Source organism: Homalodisca vitripennis, chromosome 4 (assembly GCF_021130785.1).
Source record: "Homalodisca vitripennis isolate AUS2020 chromosome 4, UT_GWSS_2.1, whole genome shotgun sequence".
In the NCBI taxonomy this organism is placed as follows: Eukaryota; Metazoa; Arthropoda; class Insecta; order Hemiptera; family Cicadellidae; genus Homalodisca; species Homalodisca vitripennis.
Genome location: NC_060210.1, coordinates 123,198,303 through 123,224,381, shown reverse-complemented (window position 1 = coordinate 123,224,381; position 26,079 = coordinate 123,198,303). Strand labels below are relative to the sequence as shown.

Genomic DNA, 26,079 nt, shown 5'->3' with positions numbered 1-26,079 from the left:
GTAACTTATGAGTTTTAGGATCCAAAAGAGTACAAATTAAGAAGATTAAATTGAAATAATGTAAATTAGTAGTGATTGTTAGGATATTGAAACAAGTAGCACCTGTTTATTAATGTTAATGAATCATGTATAATTAATTAAAAATGAATCCTGACAAATAATGTGTTACTATGTCACTTACCTCGCTGGGGGCTGGGCTCGTGGGCGTGGACTCAAACCCTTCTTCAACTCCTTCCTCCAGTTTGATCTGTTTGATTGGTTCCTAAAATCAAAGTGGTTTATGTATTTTTTTAAATATATTTTTAAAACTAAAAAATTACACTATTTTAGGAAAACACACTAAAAACTGATAACTTTTTGGCCAAGTATTATAAAAAATTACTAATTAATTACAGATTACTTACCTTAAAAGATCCAAACATCTGTTTACGTTTTCTCTCCTTATCTCTTTCTCTGTAGAAGTCAGCACGGTTTTCCTCAGCCTTTCTTCTCTCAGCCTGCTTCTGGCGATCTGAAACAAGAAGTTTTGCTTCAGATCCTATGTTCATAACCCTCCTTTAAGTAAATATGGACTGATTATTAACATATTTTCACTTTTTGTGTGCTGAATATTAACATTCACATATTTTTCCATAGCTTTGCTATTACTAAAAAATTAAAAGTTTTGTAAACGAATTTCACATATTTTATTTTGATATATAACAGAATTATATTTGGGCAAAAATTATAACTTCTACGATTATTCCAACTACCTTAAACTACATCAAATGCTACGCCAGATGAAAGATTTTATCTTCATTACTAACAAAGAAAGAATTGCAGATAACTAGCTGCCTTTTAGAAAAATATAGTCTTGAAGCAGACTTTAGTAATATGTCACCTCTGGTACTAGATACAAACCACTGAGAATTGGTGGAACAAAGAGCCACTTAATTCCTATACACTTTTAAGGTAGACATGTTAATATCGGGGGGGAGAGTTGGTAAAATTCAGCACCCTCAATAGCTTGATACCAGTAAAAATTTAATGATTCTGGTACTGAGATTCAAAATCAGCTCAACTCTATTTCATAAGCCATACATCATTTATTAACAGAACATTTTACACTGTTATAAATTGTAATACAAAACAGGTGCCTCGTCATAATATAAACTTAATAATAACTAAATAACTACTACCTAAAATAATTTAAAATTATTAAAACATACAATTAAAATTACAATTTTAACATTTAAAGTAGTAAAATAGCAAATGCTGACTAAAAAGAACAATAAATTACGAATTCTATTAACAATAAATTAAGTTTTTATTCCAATGGTAGTTTATAAATATACAAGTAGACTGATTATGAATTGACGATACTTACATTTTTTCTCAATCTCTTCATCGTCCAGAAGTAAAGACACAACTTCCTTCGGTTTCAGTGAATCTGGTTTGAAATTTCCTCCACTGATGACCACACGTTGGATCTAGATAAAATTGAAAGAAGATCAATAAATATAATACAATTCGCTATCACTTATTTATATAAAAACATGATCTGAAGAATCATTTTATATTTTAACACTTTTAATAACCCTCCATTTTGACCTCAACCAAAATCAGTGTCACTGACAATCAATGTCTTTCTTAAGAGGTCTCTATCAATTTAAAAGAACCAGACTGTGATTATACAATGCAAATTGGCTCTAGCCTCCTGGATTATAATACTACAGCAGACCACTGCTTAGTTAGGTGTTTAATGTGTCCACATGAGTTAAAACCGCCTGTAGAACTGTACTATACTCTTGCATGTACTCTAACCTCACTCTTCTCCCTAGCTCGCTGCAGGATCCTCTCCTCTATTGTGCCCTTGCAGATGAGCCGATACACTGTGACCTGCTTGGTCTGACCAAGTCTGTGTGCTCGGTCCATGGCCTGCTGGTCTACTGTCGGGTTCCAGTCACTGTCGTAGAAGATCACCTACAAGTCCACATATGTATATCAATCACTAATTGTTAAAATTAACCGATATGTTGTAATAAATAAATTCTTATTGAAAAGTAACTGTAATCAGTTTAACCTTTACATTTTTCTATTTTACAATGACATACTTTTCTTAACTTTTCATGGAGAGAAAAAGTCAAACTACTTCAATATTTATAGATTTGGGACAGAAATTTTTTTCACAGAAACACATTTTTTTATTTGAATGGTTTATGGTAAATAAATACATGCTATTTAACCCATTGCGGATCACTGACGAGCTGGGCTCGTCACGCAGCGGCCGGGCCTAACGGCACGGTGACGAGCTCAGGTTGCAAAAGCGGTATGCTTTTAAATTTCCCTCCAAATAGTTCTGTTAATGTCTGATAGATCGGGCGATCGTCTTCACTTGTCTACTAAGAGTTTTTAACAACGGTCTACGTTTAGAATTTTCAAAAGTTTTATAAATATCCTACAGATCGCAGTTGTATGTCGAAGTTGAAAAATCATTCATATGAGTTTACTCTCTGCTTTTTAGCGCTTCTGATTGGGTGTTTTCCTCAGTTGTTATTATAATACTTTTGAGCTTGAGGTTAATGACAAAACTAAACGACGCAGACGTACATGTTGGTCGGTTTAGTCTAGACAATGGCCCGGATGTTGCAATCGATTCGCCCGAGCCGCTTTATTTAGACTATGATTCAGACATCATCCTTCCACGCCGTAACCTTGCTCGCGTGTTATCGTTCCTACATCACGGATACCCCAGCAGACCCATGTTCCATCTGAACGAATACCTTTGCAGCTGAATTTTCTAGTATTCAATAGCGAGAGATACGATGTGGCGCACCATTGCTGTTCGTGCGGCCGCTGACCGTGAATTAATTCGCGCCCGCTGGTGCCCGCGCACCACAACAATACGATCCGCAATGGGTTAAGATTGAAATGCACAAATTGATATTGGGAAAATATGTCAACTCCAAAATTACGAATTTAGCATGATGGGCAGTGCCCGTCATAGGTAATTATGCCAACCCTAACTGATGAAGGGCAATATAAGTCATTGGTAACCAATGGGTTAACAAAACATCAAATCATCCATACCTCCGTGTAAGTCAAAAATCTAAAAAGGCTTGGCCTTTGTCAAAGAATAATAACTAAAAATGACACCAATCAGTTTTAAAACAATACATTTTATTAAAATATTATACTTTTATCAAAATAAAAACTAGAAACTTACTGTGTCTGCAGCTGTGAGATTGATACCTAGACCTCCAGCTCTGGTACTCAGCAGGAACACAAAAATGTCAGCTCTGGAAATATGAAACTGTTTTGAAATTTGAAATTTAAATGACTCATTACTGTCAATATAATACAGATGAGCCAATATTGAACATGAGTCAATTAAGTTTGCTAATACTAACTTGGTTATACCTAGAGATTTGAAAATTAAGACAAGGTTCAAGTATTACAAACAATAATATACCTAAAAAAACAATGTTGAATATACAAGGACATGACGTGGCATAAAAAAAAAACATGATGTGACCTGATGTGATTTTGCAAGAACAGTACCAAGGCAGACACTAAGGTAGAAGGGTGGGGAAAATATAACTGCACATTTTGGAATGGCTAGTCGAGGAATTCACTAAAATCTACCCCGCTCTCCCATACCCCTCGCTACACCACACATGAGCTTCTTATAGTATGAGTTAAAAATATTGTAAAAAATATTTTCAAAGAAAATGTTGTAGAACTGATGTACCTCGCTTGAAAGTCTGCAACCATGTCTCTTCTCTCTGAGATTTTAGATGAACCGTCTAGTCTCATGTAAGTCAGTTTCCGATGCCACATGTATTCCTGAAATATCAAGTATATTTTAATGAAATACATAACAAAATTTAATTTCCAATACCATAACGAAAAACTTTTTCTAGAACACTTTATCGTACACAATAAATGTGTTTATATGAGTTTTAGTTGTAGTCCAAAGCCCAGGTTTGGAACTGGACATGTAACAGTAGGCTGTGTTATATCACATGCTGTAAACTAAGCAGAGCACACACCTCCAATAGATCAATCATCCTTGTCATCTGAGAGTAGATGAGGACTCTGTGTCCTTGCTGCTTCAGCCTTCCCAGTAGACTGTCAAGCACAAACAACTTCCCTGCGTCTGTCACCAGCGTCTCCTTGTCTGCAACAAGTCACTGAATTTAATTATAAATTCAAAACTTTTATACAATACACAACAAGCATTAGCTCGTCAATAACCAATATTTATCTCAAATTGTAAAATACTGTTAATTCTATTTGTATCTTATGGCAATAGTATTCCATTGTTTGTTAAAAATGATATATCACATAAAATAAATATCTACCATTTAAATTCACATATTTGTTAAAAACCTATATCCCTGCTCATTAATAATATGCAGTTTCAGGCCATTTTGGTGGTGGACTAATAATAAAACAACTGCATTGTTATTGCAACCGCATTAGTGTAGATATAGAAAGAGGGATAACTTACTACTGAACCGAATGTTCGGTTAGATTGAATAAAATATAAGAAATAATAATAGTTTAATTCTTATCATTTAAAATAATACCCTTTAGTAGTACTAAATTTTTATTTTTACATTTTAAAATTTTGTAAATTATCTCGTCGCAAGAAGTTATTAAAAAAAATATTCATTGGAAAGACTTAGATTTGTACATTATTAATTAGTCTACTTTTAAAGTACCTACTAACTTTTTGAAGATTTTTTACGTAACCTTTTTATTTAATTTAGTTATAAGTGACTTACGTAACTTTATTGTTATGAAATAAACAAAATATGAAAATAGTGTGCAGTTAAAACTTATAGTATATTTTATTTACAACTGTGTGTGTTTTACAAAATACTTTTTCGGCATATAATTTTACGTAACAAATGGACTTGAAAACTATTAAACATTTTATATGATTATATCTCAGAATGCCTGATTAATTTTATTCTAACTGTATATAGTTAGTTAATAAAAGAAATGTCCATAAATTCATTCAACTACATTGCAAAATGCTCTCGACTGCTAATTGGATGGAAATTTAACAGAAATAGCAGGACCCTGTAACTGTGATATCTAATGGTACCTGGGATGGCGATGTGAGACCAGCCATAGAGTGGGGTGGATGCCGTGAGACCACCCAGTTGTGGTGGGTGGAAGTGTTGCGGAGCCGAGTGGAAGTGTTCCGCCAGCTGAGGGCTGCCGTGCCAGACAGCTTCTAGACCATCCTTGTTGGTGCACTGGTTGTGACTCATCAGCCACCAGGCCACTGATCTACTGCTGGCGTACTCCTGCCAGGTCTTTGCTACCACCTGCGTTACAGAGACACGGTTATTCATTTATATTACTTCTAGACCTTGATGTTATCAGGACACTAAAACCATTCTGCTTTTAAAGTCTTAGTAGCACTGATATTTTGGTTGTCAATAACCATAAGACAGACCAAATTTTTTCCTTCCTATATAACTAAGTGTGTTTTATGAACTGAGTTTTTCAAGGTAAGAATAGTTTTAGATATTAATAATAAATTCTCAGATTACATTGATTACACTAAATTAATATTACTGATTCTTCTATCATGACATAACATGGTAAGATTGGCCAAAGTTTCATGATATAAAATAAAGCGGAACAGGGTTACACAGAACAAATAACAGTGCCACACAAATAAAGATATAACACAACACAGTACAGCTACACCTTGTTGCAGACTGCATGACAAAGTAAAAAACAAAAATGTAACTCAATGCAGTACACACAAATACTCGACATATTTTGAACGATAACTACAAAACAATCATAGAAGTACCAATACCCAGTGAAGAGAACAATTAATTATAGTTCCTGAATACTTTTAAAATCAATTTTCTTATTTCTAAACATACTCTATTATACAGGGTGTAAATTAAGTCCTGATGAGCCTTGATATATTCTAAACGGATTGAGATATCAATGTACAATCTTCACAATTTTTATTTAGATTTTTTTGGACGGTAAAATGATTTCTTGATTAAATGGTTAATTACATTAAATTAAATTCTATTAAATAAATAAATAAATAATATAAAAGACTGGTTTGTCACTTTTGTGCTATTTTTCAACTAGGCCTTATCTATGTTGACAATTAACTCTTAATGCTAGATAACAACTATTATTCATTTTGGGTAAATAATTCCATTTAAGCCCTTTACTTGTTTTATATTAGCAGGAATTACTAATTATTCCAAAATAAATATTATACTGATTTTATGTTTCGTCTATTAATTTATTTTATCTTTTCCAATTATAGAAAGTGTTTAAACAAGTTATGACACCAGTAAAACTTGTAATTTTTTTCAGAATTAAAAAAAATATTTTTGCTTGTTCTTTTCCTGATTTAAAAACAACTGTCCATCCCAAGATAATAGTATTTTTGTACATACAGAAACGGTTCATCATATGATATTCCATACTCAGTGAATAAATTATATTCCATGCACCTTAAATGTAATCAGACTATTTTCATATTGGTGAAAATATTTACTTGTTAATCCTAATAGTCCCAGGAAAAGAAGGGATTCATCAGGTACAGTATATCTGTATGTCAGTATGCTACAGGAGGTTAACCCTATCCATAATGCAAACCTGTATTGTTATTGATAGTGCTTAAAACAAATATTTATGTAACAGAACTTAAGATCTGAATTATTACTTAATACTCTAATTTCAAGACTTGAGGTGGAAGTCAACTCTTGCAAGAAAATATCTGTATAATCCAATGAAAGGTAATTACATAAATTATAGAATGATATTTTTTAGTTTAAAATACGTTATCTAAAATTTTAGAAACAAGTTAAAATTGAATAAATTTATTAATAACTCAGTAGTATTAATATTTTACTCTAATTAAAAACTCCAAAAGTGAAATGAAAATGGTGTGTTTTAAAACAATGTGAAACCAAATACAAACACGTTACCTTTGGATGTGTGGAATACAGAAAGCTAGGTAGATAGGTTGGGTAACATGTCAGCTCTAGCAATGGCCGGGGTATGTGCGGGAACTCTGGCAATACTGTAATTTCTTCGACAGCTGCTTTCGACTTAGTGGGACTCGAAAACTCTACCTGTAACATTTAATGGTGATAAGTGCTTAAGTCTCATAACACTCAAGAAATCCTCAGGTGGTGGGTGCTGTCTCTTAGTTTTGTAAAGCTTCTTGACTGTGTGAACGTTTTATCTCACGATAAATCATAACATCAGCTTGAAAACAAAAACACGTATGAAAATTTTTATATTATTTAGATGTATGTGAAACTACATTTTCTGCTGTATGATATTTACAGACAAACAGTTATTTACATCTATGAAGATCTTTATACTATTTAGATGTATGTGACACTACATTTTCTACTGTATGATATTTACAGACAAACACTTATTTACATCTATGAAGATCTTCATACTATTTAGATGTATGTGAAACTACATTTTCTACTGTATGATATTTACAGACAAACAGTTATTTACATCTATGAAGATCTTTATACTATTTAGATGTATGTGAAACTACATTTTCTACTGTATGATATTTACAGACAAACAGTTATTTACATCTATGAAGATCTTTATACTATTTAGATGTATGTGAAACTACATTTTCTACTGTATGATATTTACAGACAAACACTTATTTACATCTATGAAGATCTTTATACTATTTAGATGTATGTGAAACTACATTTTCTACTGTATGATATTTACAGACAAACACTTATTTACATCTATGAAGATCTTTATACTATTTAGATGTATGTGAAACTACATTTTCTACTGTATGATATTTACAGACAAACACTTATTTACATCTATGAAGATCTTTATACTATTTAGATGTATGTGACACTACATTTTCTACTGTATGATATTTACAGACAAACACTTATTTACATCTATGAAGATCTTTATACTATTTAGATGTATGTGAAACTACATTTTCTACTGTATGATATTTACAGACAAACACTTATTTACATCTATGAAGATCTTTATACTATTTAGATGTATGTGAAACTACATTTTCTACTGTATGATATTTACAGACAAACAGTTATTTACATCTATGAAGATCTTTATACTATTTAGATGTATGTGAAACTACATTTTCTACTGTATGATATTTACAGACAAACAGTTATTTACATCAGTGGCATACATAGATAATTATTTCGGATGGAGCTGATACACTGAGTGGTTTAGAAGGTATAAAATGCCCTCTCCAAACAGGGGTTTAAGAATCTTGTCCAGGACTTCATGTGCTTTAAATCCTCATAAATGTGTCCTAGTTTATAACAAATTACTTAGTGCATATTTAACATTTGTATTTCAAAATTTGGAGGTGGGTTTTAACTCCTTGAGCCCATTCCTTATTTACGTATTAGCAATTGTAAGATAAATGTTCAAACTTTCCACAAAACCATTCTTTTAATGTTTTAATTTGCATTTTTCTTTATAGTAAATTTAATAATAGCTGAAATATTTACTTACCCAACATTAGGACCTTTGTTTCAGGTCAGAAAATTAGATATACCAATATATTTCAAAAGCGACTCTGTGTAAAAATATAAGTGGCATTGTTATCTCTTATAACTGATGAAGAGATCAACAGAAATTGTATGATGCACATGTTTCATATAATTTTAAAACTTTGTATAAATTTGTGTATAAACCTTTGTATAAGGATAAACCTTCTATGATTCAAGAATTTAGTATTTGTATATTTTTATTATCTTAAAGGTAATACAAACAGTCAATTTCATGAAAAGTACCACCTAAATACCTTAATATATGAGAGAAGGTAAATTATCATCAAAAGGATTCAGTAAACACATTGAAATTTCCAACTGTCATAAAGTCAGTATAAAACTTGGGTTGCACTGAAGGTGTTAAAAACATATAATATAGCTAGAGATGTACCATACTTTAATACATAGACTATGGCAGACGTACACTACTACTATCCTGGCTGTCCTAAAGTCGGTACATGACTGTGGAACTGAAGGTGTTAATACTTCTAGCCACTCCCCGTAATTCCCCATAATTCTGCTCATCATATAATTCTATTTAACTATCCATAATACCACAATGTAGATAAATTACATTTTAAGAGCTAGTAACTTCACATTGTATGGTATCTGACTTCGTCTGATGGTACATATTCATATCCTGGTCCATACCACTATTTCCAAATGTCCCAATTCACTATTTCTTGCTTGAAATATTGAGCAACGTCTTATGGCCATGGCAACAAGCAGAATAAAACTAAAAAATATGTCTCTTATTTTAATTAAACAAACTTGCAATTTAAATATACCAAGTCAATTTTATACAGAATGAAAATAAAATTTAAAATGAAATACTTAAAAAAAAAGAAATGATCAATCCATACACATTTTTAAAATACACAAATTTAAAGTTCTTATATTTTTTATTCACTCATATACACTGTATTACTCATTTAAAATTCACCTGAGGAATGAGTTTCTTAGAGCGCAGTACTCTATGTTCCACAGTCTCAGGTGTAGAATGGATGGACACAGTATTGTGGGCGAACACACAGCGGTGGCCTTCTGCCGCAGTGAACGTGAGCTCTGCAGGCAGTCTGCGTGGAACCAACACCCCGGCCCTGTTCCACCCCCACCACTCCTGTCTGTGCAACATCAGTTCCCCTCTCTGGACGGCTTCCACAACATTCAACCACCTGTTAACCATATTTGAAATTTTCACTTTATTTAGTTATAAGGAACCAAACAAATATTGTTCGGACCAAGTACACGTTGCTGCTAGTGATGGATCAACACTTGCAATAGTATTTTTAATCATTAAAGTGGACATTAATTAATCCACCTGTTAGATATGGGTTGGAACAACCACTCTTTCTTTTTTTAAGAATGAGGAATACAAAATATATAGCCTTGAAATACATATATATATATTCATATCTTATACGGCTTCAATGTGGCAATCCCTAATTTTTTTAAATAAAATATTAAACTGCCAACCACTTAAGATTTGTAATATATATACAACTTCATATAAATCAACCTTCAAAATCATTACTACATCTTCAATTTCAAACTACAACTCCCACAAATGAAATTTCCCATTTGTGCTGAAGATGTATTTTGATTGTAACCAACTAGTATAAAGTGCCGTATTTTGGAAACCATTATCATACCTGTTTAAAAGTCCTCCAACAGTTAACTGGAATATATCTTCAGGAGATAAGCCAATTAAACGAGTAAAACAAAAGAAGCTGGATTTGTCATCTTCATAGTCTGCAACATTATTTTTAAACATTTAAAATTAACATGCAGCAATATCAAACACACAGTATTGTAAAATTGGTCAAACTAGAAAGCATTGTCAAATGTATTTCATTTATCTAATTAATGATCAATCTACCATGTTATTTAATGGTTACCTACAAAAGGAAACCTGAAAGGCTTTATTTCCACAGTGATATAAACATTAGACAAGAGCGTGAACATGTTCTCTATAAATAAGTAGAGATAACTAACCTTTAAGGTCGTCCGAGCCTTGGGAAAACAAAAGGAAATTATAGTGCTGTCTCGCTGAACATGATAGCGACATAGAACTTGGTCACATACGAGTAGACTCAATATTTTTATAATTTTAGGTCGAAGGGGTGACCTAATTCTTTCTGTCCAATCAGCAAAGGGCAACAGAGGATAAAGATATCTCACACATTCAATGGGGTAATCTAATCTCCTCACTGCCTTCAATAATAAATAAAGTATACTGAGCCTATCTAAAGAATTATGAACTGGAGCTGAATTCTAAACTTGGTGAAGCAAGAACTTATACGAGGGATTATATGAGGTCTGTCCAAGAAGTATCTGACCGCCGACCAGTAGGCAGCCGCTGCGTAACTGACCAGCTCGAACCGGTTATTGGAGGGGAGGGGCGAGCCTACTCCTTCCCATACTAGGCATTGAATACGATCCGGTCACTCAGTGAGTCACAGCACTCTGTTCCATACAGTACTGCCGTGTGTGTGCATCGCACTTCAATATGACTGAACGTGTTGAGCAGTGCATTTGCAATAAATTTTGCCAAAAACTTGCCAAAATTTTGCTAAAAAGTTATTACTGGTGATGAGGCCGAAAAAAGCAAGACAAAGTTGAAGCAATGTCAAGACAATGCTGACAGTTTTTTTTGACCAGGACGGCATTGTTCATCACGAATGTGCTCCAAGAGGCCAGACCGTGAAAAGAAGTATTATCTTGAGGTCCTAAGGTGGCTACGAGATGTAGTGCGAAGGAAACGACCTGAACTGTGGACAAGCCGTGACTGGATCGTGCACAACAACAACGCGCCAGCTCATTCCTCAAATCTTATTCAGCGATTTTTGGCCAAACACAACATCAACCAATTTCGACAGCCTCCCTACAGTCCTGACATCTCTCCTTGTGACTTCTGGCTATTTCTGAAATTAAAAATTCCTTTGAAAGGAAAAAGATTTGACGATGTTGAACAAATAAAACAAAATGCAACGAAGGACCTGTTAGCCATTCTGCAAAATTAACTTAAGGAGTGTTTCCGGAAGTGGGAGGAGCATTGGAATAAGGTAGTGGTTTGTGGAAGGGAGTACTTTGAAGGGGACCAGATTGCCGTTGCCGCTGAGTAACGTCAGTTCATGCCAGACATCAAGGTTGGATACTTTTTGGATACACCTCGTACAAGCAGATTAAATCTAATTATATTATCTTCAGATTCTAAGGAATAACTGTCAAATTCACCAAAGAATCATGAACTGGAGCTCTCTAAACTTTAGAATAGTAATAAACCTTTAACCCTTGAATTGGCAAGCGACATAATGTCGATCTGAATAGATTTATGTGTGGCAATCAACATCATAATGTTCATCTGACAGGCACGTGTTTTGACAGTTCATATGGTACATAAATCAACACTATCACCACTATTTATATACCATTTCAAATAGAAAGATTTGCTGATTTCAATGGTGAAATTGTTTTGCTGTTTTAGCAACAGTGATGTCATAAATCATGACGATTCTGATCATATTCATCTAGCCATTTTGAAAATTAGTGATATACTATGGTATGGTTTATAATGTTGGTTTGTAGCTTGTTATATATTTGTTTTAGACTATACTATGATAAATTTGTATATATTTTGGAAACATTTAATATAAAAATTGTATTTTTTTCTTAATTTTTAAAATAATCATATCATATATTGGTTATTAATTTATTTATTATTTTATAGTGCTTATAATTCTCTACATTTTGGTATATTTTGGAAACATTTAGTGTAAAAATTATATTGTTGTACATTTTTGAAAATAATCATATTCATAGTACAAATTTAGCTTTTCATGAACTATTTGTGAATTTTACAATACATAATATAATGTTTCTTAAAGAGAACCTGAAACCTTATTATATATTTTATGAAAGTAGATAAAATAAAGAATAAATTGGCTATCTCAGATTTAATATTTATTATATTATCACACTTAATAAGGGACAGTCTTTTTAAAAATAGTGCAGTAATAATAATATTTATTGTCATATTAAGTTTTTGCACCCATCGACAAAGTCACTTTACAGCCAGTAGCCAAGTCAATAAATAAATACATGTTTAAATACTAAAATATAAGACATATGTAAACACATCCATGAAATATAAACAATTATCCTTAGTTAGCTTTAGATATAATTATAAATTAATATGGGATACAGCAAAAAATGCATCTACAGAATAAAAAGGATTGTTTAGAAGCCAATTATAAAATTTATCGCAAAACACGTTTTTAGGGTATATATTTATTAAATTACGTAATTTGTTGTAAATTTTTAGTGAAACAACCTGGTGACTATGAATGGTTTTATTTAGTCTGCAGAAATTGATTGTAGTAAGCCTACTTACCTTACTCCTAAGTATTGTAGCTATGATCAGCATACTTAATATTGTTAGGATATTGAAAAGTATACAAAACTAAGTCATATATGTATAAGTTGAAAATAGTTTGAATTTTTAAGTTTATAAATAAAGGTTTACAATGTTCCAAAAAACTAACACCACACATGATCCTGATTGCTTCTTTTTGTAAAATTAGTAGTGTAGTAAAAAAAGTCTTTTTTGATAGTTTATGCATTATGCATAATTTTTTTATGCAGTTTTTATACCATAATATTGTCTCTAAAGTTTTCTAAGAAAATAATTTATTTCACATATAGGCTTATAGTAAAGTGTATTTCTTACAAAATGTTTAAAGTAAGGGTACAATAGACTCAAAAATGGCCTGCAATCTGAGGGAAAATGTCAGTTTGAGGGTTAAACTCTGTGAGATGATGTTATTACTCAGTAGGTGGCTCTATTCACTTTCTATCATCACCTAAGGGGCATACAGCCACTAACTTGTGCTTTAGCTAGTCATTAATTATCATATACCCCACAATCCCAGATGACAATGCAATTATATTGTAAGACTCACACCCTGGATCCTCTTCTGGGATTCAGAGAGATAAACACCTGATACATTTCACATTACCTGTATTCACAAATCTATTGTAAGGTTCCTTGAAGAATCATACAGAACTGCCAGAGTCTGACATCACCTAACTCAAATTAGATTCATGAAATATTTATTATTTGTGCAGAACCTTAAACTGATGAAATTATACAGCAAATAAAACTGCAGTTATTTGTGGAAGTTTATGAATGATAAGACAATCAGGTTTGGTGGTTCATTTAGAATATTTGGATTAACTATTTCTATTTTGGAAGAACTACTTAATGCCATAATTTTCCTGATCTCAATACATTTCCCTTGCATTCAACCAACTTTTCCCACCAGTTGTTTACCTGAGAAGAGTGAATGGTGAACATAGTCAGGATGTAGTATGCTGAGGAAGTTGAAGAAAATGTGGTGTAGACTGGGCAGGGCTCGGTGGAGCAGCCCACTCTCTAGTACGAGCTTGGGCAACACATAGAGACTCTCCTCACACTGAGTCCACAGAGGAGACTTGGCTTCCCTCCGCTCAAACAGCTCTGGGTGGTTACACACCTGTGTATATCACATCAGTTTAGGTTACAGATAGAGACTCTCCTCACACTGAGTCCACAGAGGAGACTTGGCTTCCCTCCGCTCAAACAGCTCTGGGTGGTTACACACATGTGTACATCACATCACTTTAGGTTATATACAGAATCTCTCGTCACACAGAGGGTCAGCTCCATTCTGTGAGGTCTCAGCGAAACAGCGCATCAGAGGGCCAGTCCCACCTTGTGAGCACTAACGGTTAAAGTTATGTGTTAACTATGTATATAGAAATTTCAGTCAAGAACTTGGCCACAAAAGAGTAGACTAAATTGTGTTATATTTTTAAGTTGAAGGGGTCACTTTACTGTGTCCAATCAGCAAAGGAGCAAGGGGCAATAGAGGTTAAAGTTACCTCACACATCCCGTAGGGTAATCTAATCTCCCAACTGCCTTTAATAATGAATAAAGTATACTGGGTCTATCCATAGAATTATGAACTGGAGCTGAATTTTTAACTTGGTGCAGCAAAAATGATATAAGCAGATCAAATTTTATTAAATCATTCTTAGATTCTAAGAAATAACCGTTTAATTCATCAAAGAATCACAAACTCGAGCTCTGTAAACTTTAGAATAATAAATGAACCTTTAAACACTGTTTCATGATGTTATTAATCACTAGGTGACTCTATGCACTTTCTAAATCATCACCTGGGGTCGTAATGTCATCAACTTGTGCTTTATCTAGTCATTTATTATCATACACCCACAATGCCATATGACTATTGTAAGACCCTATACACACTCTATCACATCTTGTGGAGCTCAGAGCCCATAGCCTAATCAATCTGACATTACCCGTATCCACTGTAAGGTTCCATGAAGAATGATGTAGAACTGCCAGTCTTACATCTCCTAACTCAAATTAGCATATTTAATATTTATACCAAAATGTTCCAAGAGATATTCAGACCCAACATCAAACACCATGCCTGATAAGCGATGTCTCAAAACAAGAACAGGCGTTCTTGCCAAGCTATTAATCGTATAATCATATTATTTTAAATAAATAGTTAACTATAATCAACTTTATATAAAACATTTCAATCATAGAAAAAACAAAATAACAGTTTAATGTGATGATTCATGCTTTACCTTTCGAAACTGCATGACCAGGTTCATTAAACTGGAAGTGATGCTCTGAGATGACTGGTATGGGCCTGAAGAATGTAGCAGATCTTCAATTCTAATCTTTTTCTTGAGAGCTGTGAAAAGACCATTTAATATTAAATAAAACTTCTAAAACTAATGTGTAACATACATTATGAATAAACTTAAACTTAATGGAAAACACACTCACTGTTTGTACAAAACTATGGAAATATATTGAAGTTATATAAATTATTATAACTAATTCTTTACACTACGAGAAATCTAGATAACAAAAGTTACTGACAACAAATGACAAACCTGAGTAGAGCACCTTCTGACGAGTGGTGAGAGGACAATACACCATCACTTCTATCTTGTCTGACAACTCATTCTCCACATCCTTCTTGATCCTCCTCAACATGAAAGGCTTCAGGATCAGATGCAGACGTGACAGATGACCTGTACAAGACAATTGTTTCAGTAAACTATCACTTTATCTTGTCTGACAACTCATTCTCCACATCCTTCTTGATCCTCCTCAACATGAAAGGCTTCAGGATCAGATGCAGACGTGACAGATGACCTGTACAAAACAATTGTTTCAGTAAACTATCACTTTATCTTGTCTGACAACTCATTCTCCACATCCTTCTTGATCCTCCTCAACATGAAAGGCTTCAGGATCAGATGCAGACGTGACAGATGACCTGTACAAGACAATTGTTTCAGTAAACTATCACTTTACGAGGGGGTACCCAAAAGTAACCGGAATTATTTTATAAAAATTATATATTATCAAATTTTTTACAATACGACCTTATCTCCTTCAAAATAATCTCCATTACAACTAATACACTTGTCCCAACGGTATTTCCATTGATCAAAACATTTTTTGTAGTCATCTTTAGAAATGGCTGCAAGCTCGAGCTTCGTTTTTTTCTTAACCTCTTGAACGCTGTCAAATCGTTGACCTTTCAAGCCTCTTTTCATGTGTGGAAATAAAAAAAAGTCGCATGGAGCGAGGTCAGGCGAGTAAGGTGCGTGGGGCAGCGGAACCATGCCGTTTTTTGCTAAAAACTGCCTAACTGAGATGGCTGTGTGTGCCGGTGCGTTGTCGTGGTGGAAGAACAAATTTGGCAGCAACCCTTTTCAGTCCTAAATCTCCTGTTAAAATTCGCTGAACCGAGCTCCAAGTTAACCCACTACTCTCTGATAGTTCCTCAATTGTCTGTCGACGGTCGGTGAGCACAAGTTCACGAATTTTCTCAACATTTTCGTCCGTTCGAGAGGTTGATGAACGTCCAGAACGAGGTTTGTCTTCAATCGACATGTCGCCATTTTTAAATCGAGCGAACCACTCGTAGACCTGAGTTTTCCCCATAGCATCATCTTTGTAAGCTGTATTCAACATTAAAATGGTTTCTGCAGCATTTTTACCAAGTAAAAAACAAAATTTCACCGATGCACGTTGTTCACTTAAACTTGCCATGACAAAAAACGAAACAAGAACAAAACAGGGTTAGCGAAAACAGTCACTACGAACGAACAGAATGCACTAGGACAACGGAACTGGGGTCACTGAGCTCGCAATGGGTTGCGCGACACACGCCTAGCGGCAGGATGTGTACTACACGCTGCCGGCTGTCAGCAATACAATTCCGGTTACTTTTGGGTACCCCCTCGTACCTTGTCTGACAACTCATTCTCCACATCCTTCTTGATCCTCCTCAACATGAAAGGCTTCAGGATCAGATGCAGACGTGACAGATGACCTGTACAAGACAATTGTTTCAGTAAACTATCACTTTATCTTGTCTGACAACTCATTCTCCACTTCCTTCTTGATCCTTCTCAACATGAAAGGCTTCAGGATCAGATGCAGATGTGACAGATGACCTGTACAAGACAATTGTTTCAGTAAACTATCACTTAATCTTGTCTGACAACTCATTCTCCACATCCTTCTTGATCCTCCTCAACATGAAAGGCTTCAGGATCAGATGCAGACGTGACAGATGACCTGTACAAAACAATTGTTTCAGTAAACTATCACTTTATCTTGTCTGACAACTCATTCTCCACATCCTTCTTGATCCTCCTCAACATGAAAGGCTTCAGGATCAGATGCAGACGTGACAGATGACCTGTACAAGACAATTGTTTCAGTAAACTATCACTTTATCTTGTCTGACAACTCATTCTCCACATCCTTCTTGATCCTCCTCAACATGAAAGGCTTCTTGTACAGGATCAGATGCAGACCTGTACAAGACAATTGTTTCAGTAAACCATCACTTTACCTTGTCTAACAACTTATTTTCTACATCCTTCTTGCACTAGTAAGTTACAAAAAAACTAGTAAAGTTTTGACGTGCCATTATTGTTATAGCACAAAAATTTTCACATCCATATTTTAGTTTTCAACTCGTCAAACCAAGTCAAGCCTAGGAACTACTGTGGAGTTACAATTTTATGGCAAATTATAGGTTAGTACTCTGGAACCTTAAAAGATTTGTAAAGTTCATTAAACTTTTAACTACATGAAAGAATTTTCAAGGGTAATTAAGTAACATAATGCAGAAGTAAGTCTACTGAATGAGTGGAATTTCCAAGGATTATATACTGATTTGTGTATTAATCATTAACTTTACTATTTTTAAGAGTTGTTTCATTTGATCAGTAATCCTTATAATTATTAATTGGTAAAATCAATTCCCTTTTATAGAATATAATTTTTAAATTTACATTACACCAAAAGACCAAAAGAAAAGATTGTTGGCTCAAAAATTTTGTGATATCATATTTCATTGAAATGTTTTATACATTAATTTAAAATAAATAGTTAATTTTTTGTTGGAGAAGTGTTCACTTTTTGTTAAATATTAATATTATTTTTTTAAATGTTATATTATTGTTTTATTTTTACAACAATTGAACACTATATAATTATTATAGAAGAAGTATATTGTCTCTAGGATGTTACAATAAAGAATTTGAGACGTGATGAATTACATTAACTAATTTTAGATAAAAATCATGCATGATTAATGATTTATTTATTTTATTGGCTTACGTTCATCAATACTGGTTTTGTTTTCCGCATGACTTTCAATGTCTTTGGAGAACCACTCGTTGAACTCGTCATGAGAGTCGAACATTGTCGGCATGATGAAGTGAAGCAGCGCCCACAGTTCAGCCATGCTGTTCTGTATGGGTGTGCCACTGAGCAGCAGACGGTTGCGGCAACTGAATCCCAGGAGCAGCTTCCACCGCACACTAAAAAACAGATACACTTAGCTTATCAAGTTTGTTCATGTTGAATACTGACATAGGAAATTTAAACATGGAGCACTAAATCTAGTGTGTTTTTTATAAGAACTGATAGTAAACTCTTCTTTCTACTAAGTTTATTATTATAAATCTAAAATTTCTATAAATTTCCATTTGCTAAGATCTTGTATGTATTTTGTACTTACTATACATCTAAAAAAAACCGTAAAAATGTTGTAGTGAAGAAAGTATTAAAAGCTATTCCAAAATTCTGTATGGTACATTTGATAAATCTATTTGATAAAATCCTTATTCTGGCAGATAGTCATGGGAGAGGCTGTGGTGAACACATCAGGGACTGGCTTGGTAGAATGTTTGTGGTTACTTCAATAATCAAACCCAATGCAAATTTTAATGATGTAATTGAAAATATTGAAGAACTAACAGAATCCTACCAGAATGGGGATTATGTTATTGTCTTAGCAGGAACAAACAATTTCAACAATAGAACACCAGATTTAGATTTTCGGTTTGATTTAATAAAACAAGTAGCCCGTAAAACCAATGTAGTTATACCTGGAATTCCACATAGATTTGATAAGTTGGGGTTCAACACCAATGATGCTATTAAAAGATCCAATATCAAACTGATCGAATACATAAGAGTCTCAAAACTTGATAACCTCAACTTTGTCATTGTTCCAAATACTAAATATACCTTGAATGATCATACCAAACATGGCCTGCACTTTAATGCAAGCGGTAAAATTAAACTCTCAAACCAAATTTGTCTTGGAATTAAGAATCATATATCCAAAAATATACGAGGTTACGTCATTCCACAAGCTACTGAGAGTGAACTAATTACACTTCCCCATGAGACATACATGGATGCTGTCAAAGGAATCACTGATATACCTGGAGGAGAAGCAGAGTTCACCACTTCAACTACATCAGAAGTGCTGCAGTCACATGAGGAAAGAGACAGTCCAGTGCCAGTGTTTACCACAACTATAACAAAACTTGACAAAAAAACTTGTACAGATGATTTTTTAGGGACACAGGTTCCACCCCCAGAGTTGCAACACAGAACTTAAACCTCTTCCAAAAAGCAAAACACAGACATAAAACTTTGTTAACAAATTCTACGTTCAGCATAGTCCACCAAAATGCTCAAACTGCAACAAATAAGTTAGATGAACTTTCTCTTCTATGTGAGGAACTGAAACATCTTCATAGTTTCGGAACACGGATTTACAAACGAAACAATACATTTTTTCAAAATTATTAACTTTGATCTGGCCCAATCCTTTCAGCGTCAATTTTATAAGGGAGGTGGAGTAGCAATTTTAGTTCGAGATCGAATCAAGTCTGAGCCACTGAGGTTTAATGTAGGTATTGAATTGGATTTTGAGATGGCTGGAAATCAGAAGTCAGAAATCAGAAGTTTTATTGGCCATTAAGTATTCCAATGGAGTTGAGGTCTGCTTGAGTTCTCTCGGGAGAATTGCTGTAGTTGGTTTGTACAGATCACCAAATGGCCAATTTGGTGTTTTTTTCGAGAGACTTGAGCGGCTTCTAAACTATCTCCTCAATAATTTTAAATATTTTGTTATAATGGGGGATATCAATATTAATGTTTTAAATATGAATGATAAGCAAACTCAACAGCTTAGAGACTTGCTCAAATCTTTTAGTCTTAGCTGGTCTGTGAACTCGCCAACTCGTGTGACAGCGACATCGAGCACTGCCATTGATAATGTCATAACAAACGTACCCAATAGTTCTGTGTCAGTGCTGAACACTGCTATATCTGACCATCACGCACAGGAGGTGGTGATCCGTGGATGTTCAGTGAGCCAAGAATCCCACAACATTATTTTAAGGAGAAATGTCCATCCACATAATATAAATCTTTTAAATAAATGTCTGGCAGATGAAAATTGGATTTTTTTAGATTCTTTTACTTCTGCAGACACAATATTCGACTCCTTCAACAGTTGTTTCATGTTCCACTTAAATGTTTGCTGTCCCCTTAGGAAAATAAAAACAAAAGGTAAAGTTCAGAAGAATTCTTGGATAACACCTGGAATTCTGATTTCTAGAAATAAACTAAAATTCTATAATGAAATATTCAGGAACACTAATGATTACAGATTCAAATCCTTCTATAGAAATTACAAAAGAATTTATAAAAAAGTAATAACTGCTGCAAAATCATACGAAATAAACAATAAACTAAAACAGTCATCTAACTTTTCTAAGACAGCTTGGAACATTATAAAAAACACAACAAATAAAGCATCTTCAAAATCCATTCAGCTTGATGCTGATGGGATAAAATTAACCGATCCAAATGCAATAGCTTTGAAATTTAATAAATTTTTCTCCTCAGTGGCTGGTTCTCTTGATGCTGACCGTGAATTGGAACTGGATACAGTCACCACACATACCCCTGCTTCATCTATGGTTCTGGCCCCTGTGTGTGAGGACGAAGTGGGACGTATTATAAGAAGTTTTTCAGCTAAAACTTCCAATGACATAAATGGCATATCAATGTGGCTTATAAAACAATGTTATCAGCACATATTAAGCCCATTGACAAAAATCATAAATGTTTCTTTCGAAACTGGCACATTCCCATCCGCACTCCAATTGGCAAAAGTCGTACCTGTTTTCAAAAAAGGCGATCCAAAGTTAGCGGATAACTATCGACCAATTTCAATTTTACCTGTTTTTAGCAAAATTTTTGAAAAACTGTTCCTGGACCGACTTCTTAATTTTCTTGATAAACACAAAATTTTGTCTGATCTACAATTTGGTTTCAGACCAGGAAGATCAACTTTTGGAGCAATCACACAACTTGTAGACTTTATTGTGGAAGGCTTTGAGACACACCAAAGAACGCTCAGTGTCTTTCTTGATCTCTCAAAAGCGTTTGATACTGTTAATCATGGTATATTGCTACACAAGCTGGAAGGCTGTGGTGTACGAGGGACAGCACACCAGTGGCTCCACTCACACTTGAGCAGTAGAAGTCAATGTGTTCAGGTCCAGAATGCAGTATCAAGTACTATTAGAATATACCAAGGAGTCCCACAGGGATCAATCTTGGGTCCTGTCCTTTTCTTGATTTATGTGAATAATATCCATGCGTCAGCCTTATATGGGAAAATCATTCAATACGCAGATGACACGACTCTCTGTTTTCGGGCTGATTCTCTAACTTCATTTGAGATTCAAACCTTCATTGATCTTAATTCCTGCATTCAAAATTTTCTGGTAAATAACCTCAAAACTAATCATGAAAAGACAAATTACATCAACTTCTGTTTACGTGGGTTGAATACTTATGAAACCCCAACAGTAATGATGGATAACATTGTTCTGGAAGAAACTGATTCTGCTAAATTTCTAGGAATACACCTAGATAAAGGGTTAACCTGGAAAGTTCACTTTGAAAGTGTATGTGCTAAATTGGCAACTGGAATTTTTGTCCTTCGAAATTTATCAAAGTTTTGTACGTCTGATGTCTTAATGATGGCTTACTATGGATTAATATTTCCATACCTGTCGTACGGAATTTCTCTGTGGGGCAGTTGTGCCATATCAAATTTGGAAAGAGTATTCAGACTGCAGAAAAAAGCTGTTCGAATCATCGCAAAATTGAACAACAGAGAGTCATGTCGAAGTGCCTTCAGGGAGCTCAACTTGCTAACTCTACCCAGCTTGTATATTTTAGAGACTTCATTTTACTGTCGATTTCAGTGTATATTGATGCAGGGCAGTGATATACACAAATACGAGACAAGAGCTCGGGGGCGCTTTCGAGCCCGACAGCATAGAACAGCAGCATTTGAACGCCTCCCTTCTCAAGCTGGGATCAAATTCATTAACAATCTCCCTGAAACACTAAATTTAGAAACAAATCCAAAAAAATTTAAAACCCAATTAAAACACTACCTGGTGTCTTGTGCTTTTTACTCAGTTGGCGAGTTTATGGAGCACACTTGGGATTAATATTCGCGGCGGTGTTGCAATCCTGGGGGTTGATCCCACGAATTATGAATTTTGTGTTTTTGTATGTGTATGAATGTGTGCCTGCGTGCAACTGTATGGAAAGTCGAGTGAATGGATTTAGTTTTTAAGATAAATACCGTAAAAAATTGGTATTATTGACTATTGCAATACAATGTAATATATATTGTCAACGCAATAAAATATATTCTATTCTATTCTATTCTATTAAAAACAAACCTGGGTTAAGCTCACTATACAAATCTTATGAAGTGTGAGCCCACACAACTTGAAGTAATGGTAAGGCATGGGTTTGTAGAGCCCCACTTAAGAAATGGTGAGTGGGGTTCTAGAGCTCCACATTGGCGTGAACATGTTAAAATATGCCACAATTTTTTTTTTTTTTTTTTAAGGAGAGGCCGATCTCCTTTTAAGCCTTATTCTGTCCGCCCTCATGGGCCACGGGCCTGTGCGAGGATCTTATCAAACAGAATAAGGGGGAGAGTCAATACAGTACAAGGCCAATGGTACTGATAAATAGTGCAATGGTCACAGACAGGATTTGAACCTGCGTTATCTCTAACTCAGACCCAAAGTCCAACAACTTAGACCGCTCGGCCATCGGCACTCCCATAAATAATTACTAATAATAATACTAATAATTACTATTTTATTTATTAGTAAATAACTCTGTAACTGACGACTCTGAAATTGAGGATTTTACTGATAAACCTAGTACTTACTCACTTTACTCTAAAATTGAGACAAGCTTCCAACTTAGAGAAGCAAGAAACTAAAGAATTCTCTGAAATAAAGGAAAAAACTCTCCATAGTCATAAAAAGGATAGAAACTAAAAAAAAAAAGCCTAAAATGCTCATATGTGCTGACAGTCATGGTCGTGACTTAGCTTTTCATTTGAACAAATGTCAAGATTCATTTGAAGCGGTTGGTTTTGTGAGGCCTGGAGGTTTGGCTGGGCAAGTATTAAACTACAAAAAACATTGACGGAGAGGACCTGAGTTCTGAGGATGTTCTTGTTATTGCATGTGGGTCTAACGACATAGCTCATAATGAAGCTGAGAAATCAATAACTTTGATCAATGAATCTTTAAATAAATATAAAAAAAAAAACAGAATAGTCTTAGTTGATTTTCCTGTTAGATATGACTTGAAAGATTGGTCCTGCATAAACCAAGAAATTAAATCATCTAACGAATCACTGGAGGCTTTGAGTAAAAAAATATTCTAGTATGTCTTTGGTGAAAATTAGTACAGCTAACAGACAATTACACACTCAGCACGGTTTACATTTAAATTACAGGGGGGGAACAATGGCTAGCTAGAAGTATCTACAAAGTACTACATGAAAGCACTGAGCCTCAAGTCCCGTTGACCAGAAGTGCATGTAACACTCCGTGACAGAGTTGAAATCACCTTCAACACAAAATGAAAGTAAAGGTTATGTAGAGCATCCACTGCTGCACGATGTATCTGACTCCATCGAGATGACCTGTGTCACTGTCCCTACTCCAAGCTCAGAGTCCACTGGAAGGTGTAGTAATGAAACAGAAATCACAGAGTGAGTTTTCCAGTGTACTTATTGATGGTGAATCCAGTTCTTTAAACCGGGAGGTTTTTGACCCCTTTAATACAGAAATGACTCAACGGCTTAGTTTTGTAGATGTTGATAACGTAGCTTCAGCCAGTGCAAACAAGTTCCGAAGTAAAATTCAACACAATCTACCGAGGTTTACCTAGTAACGTTATAAATTACAGGCCTAATTTTAAACTATTATTTTGGAATGTTTGCAGTATTTCCAACAAGCTTCCTTTTATTGACATTCTAAATAACCAATACAGGACTGATGTACTTTGTATTGCGGAACACTGGTTATCCTCATCGGACATGAAGAACTTGGTGATACCTGGATATGAAGTTGCTGATTTCTTTGCAAGAGAGAAACATTCTCACGGTGGGATTTTTATTTGTGTTAAAAGTGGTACTGAAGTCATCAAATTTGACAAATTATCTTGTTTTCTCGGAAGAACTTACCTGTGAGTTAGCAGCGATTGTATTGCCTACTTTCAACACAGTAGTGGTAGCTTTTTATAGATCTCCAGCAAGTAGCTTTTGTCTATTTTATGATAAACTCCATGATATTTTTTTTCCCTTCTGAAATGGCAAAAAAATGAACCTAATTATTGCTGGTGATTTTAATGTAAACTTTCTCAGTAACCATGTGGAAACAAAAGAACTCCTCAACTTGATCAATAGCTTTGGACTTAATATCACTGTCTCAGAAATAACTAGACCAGGGCTTGGTGATAGTGAAACCTTGGGTAGCTGTATTGACAATCTACTGACTACTGTTCACCCAGACAGAGTACACTCGTCAGTAATTCACACGGCTGCTTCCGATCATCTGGCCATCCTCGTCGAGGCGTTCTTGGAGTATAAAATACCACAGACTGTCTCAGAAAAGTCAATAATTAGACCCATTTGTGCCATTGGTACCCTCATTTTTGTTATCATATCTTAAGCTTATAAATTGGAATGATGTATACCGTTTGGAATCTGATATAAATTCTAAGTTCAAGCTCTTTCTATGATCTGTTTATGTGGGCACTAAACTGTTCTATGCCTCTTAAGACTAAAAAACTTAAAAGTAAGAATATTAATGTTTCCTGGTACCATGATAGCCTAGTTTAAAATAAAAATCTGAATTAGATAAGCTACATTATATAATTTAATAACACCAACTCTGAGAGTAACATTGAATTCAAAACTAGGTACAAGAAACTTAAAACAGTGTATAAGAATGAAATTCGAAAGGCCAAACTTAATTATAATAATGGTGTAATTGACAAAGCTGTAAATAAGAGTAAAGCTGCTTGGGGTTTAATAAATCAAACAGCCAGACCTAATAGTAAATCAGTGAGTTCTTCTGTGACACTGGAACCCAATAGTTTTAATAATTATTTTGTTTGTTCAGTTGAAGATACATGTAATAATATCCCCACTAGTGATAATACATTTTATTTTTATCTTAACAGTTATTCCAACTTGACCCTTCCATATGTTGATTTTAATTTTGTTGGAATTTAAAGTTGAAGATGTCTATGCAGCTATAATTAGTTTTTAAATAACAGTACATGCTTAGACTGTTTTGGTGTAAATGCTCCAATCTTGAAATTATGTGCTGCCTATATTTTGTGAAGTATTAACTTACCTATTTAATGAATGTATTAAGTCTGGGCATTTTTCCTGATGTATTGAAAGTTAATAAAGTTATTCCTGTACATAAGAAGGGGCCTAAAGATCAAATCTGTAACTATAGACCGATTTCGATAATTCCAGTTGTGTCAAAAGGTTTTGGAACGCCTACTTCACAAGCAGGTAGTTTATTATCTGGAAACTAATGGGTTAATTAGTAAGTGTCAGTTTGGGTTTCGGGCTAAAACGGAGCACTACTGATGCAGTTCAGTCTTTTGTAAATGATTGTTTTGAGGGTTTGGAACTGAAAAAATGCTGTTAATTTTAGATCGTATGACCTTTCCAA

At 34.3% G+C, this 26,079-nt stretch overlaps 1 protein-coding gene across 1 annotated transcript in view; it reads right to left on the bottom strand.

Moving 5' to 3' along the window:
* Window positions 1–26,079, bottom strand: part of LOC124360091 (chromatin-remodeling ATPase INO80) — a 58,278-nt gene that overhangs the window by 3,677 nt on the left and 28,522 nt on the right. Inside the window, exons 14-28 of the mRNA XM_046813389.1 lie at window positions 18,305–18,507; window positions 15,550–15,690; window positions 15,235–15,344; window positions 13,903–14,104; window positions 10,223–10,322; window positions 9,514–9,745; window positions 6,966–7,112; window positions 5,096–5,321; window positions 4,032–4,159; window positions 3,731–3,825; window positions 3,206–3,278; window positions 1,804–1,962; window positions 1,367–1,469; window positions 405–511; window positions 182–262 (exon numbers count right to left, since the gene is read on the bottom strand). Coding sequence (XP_046669345.1) covers window positions 182–262; window positions 405–511; window positions 1,367–1,469; window positions 1,804–1,962; window positions 3,206–3,278; window positions 3,731–3,825; window positions 4,032–4,159; window positions 5,096–5,321; window positions 6,966–7,112; window positions 9,514–9,745; window positions 10,223–10,322; window positions 13,903–14,104; window positions 15,235–15,344; window positions 15,550–15,690; window positions 18,305–18,507 — 2,107 coding nt within the window. The remainder of the gene's footprint in view (window positions 1–181; window positions 263–404; window positions 512–1,366; window positions 1,470–1,803; window positions 1,963–3,205; window positions 3,279–3,730; window positions 3,826–4,031; window positions 4,160–5,095; window positions 5,322–6,965; window positions 7,113–9,513; window positions 9,746–10,222; window positions 10,323–13,902; window positions 14,105–15,234; window positions 15,345–15,549; window positions 15,691–18,304; window positions 18,508–26,079) is intronic.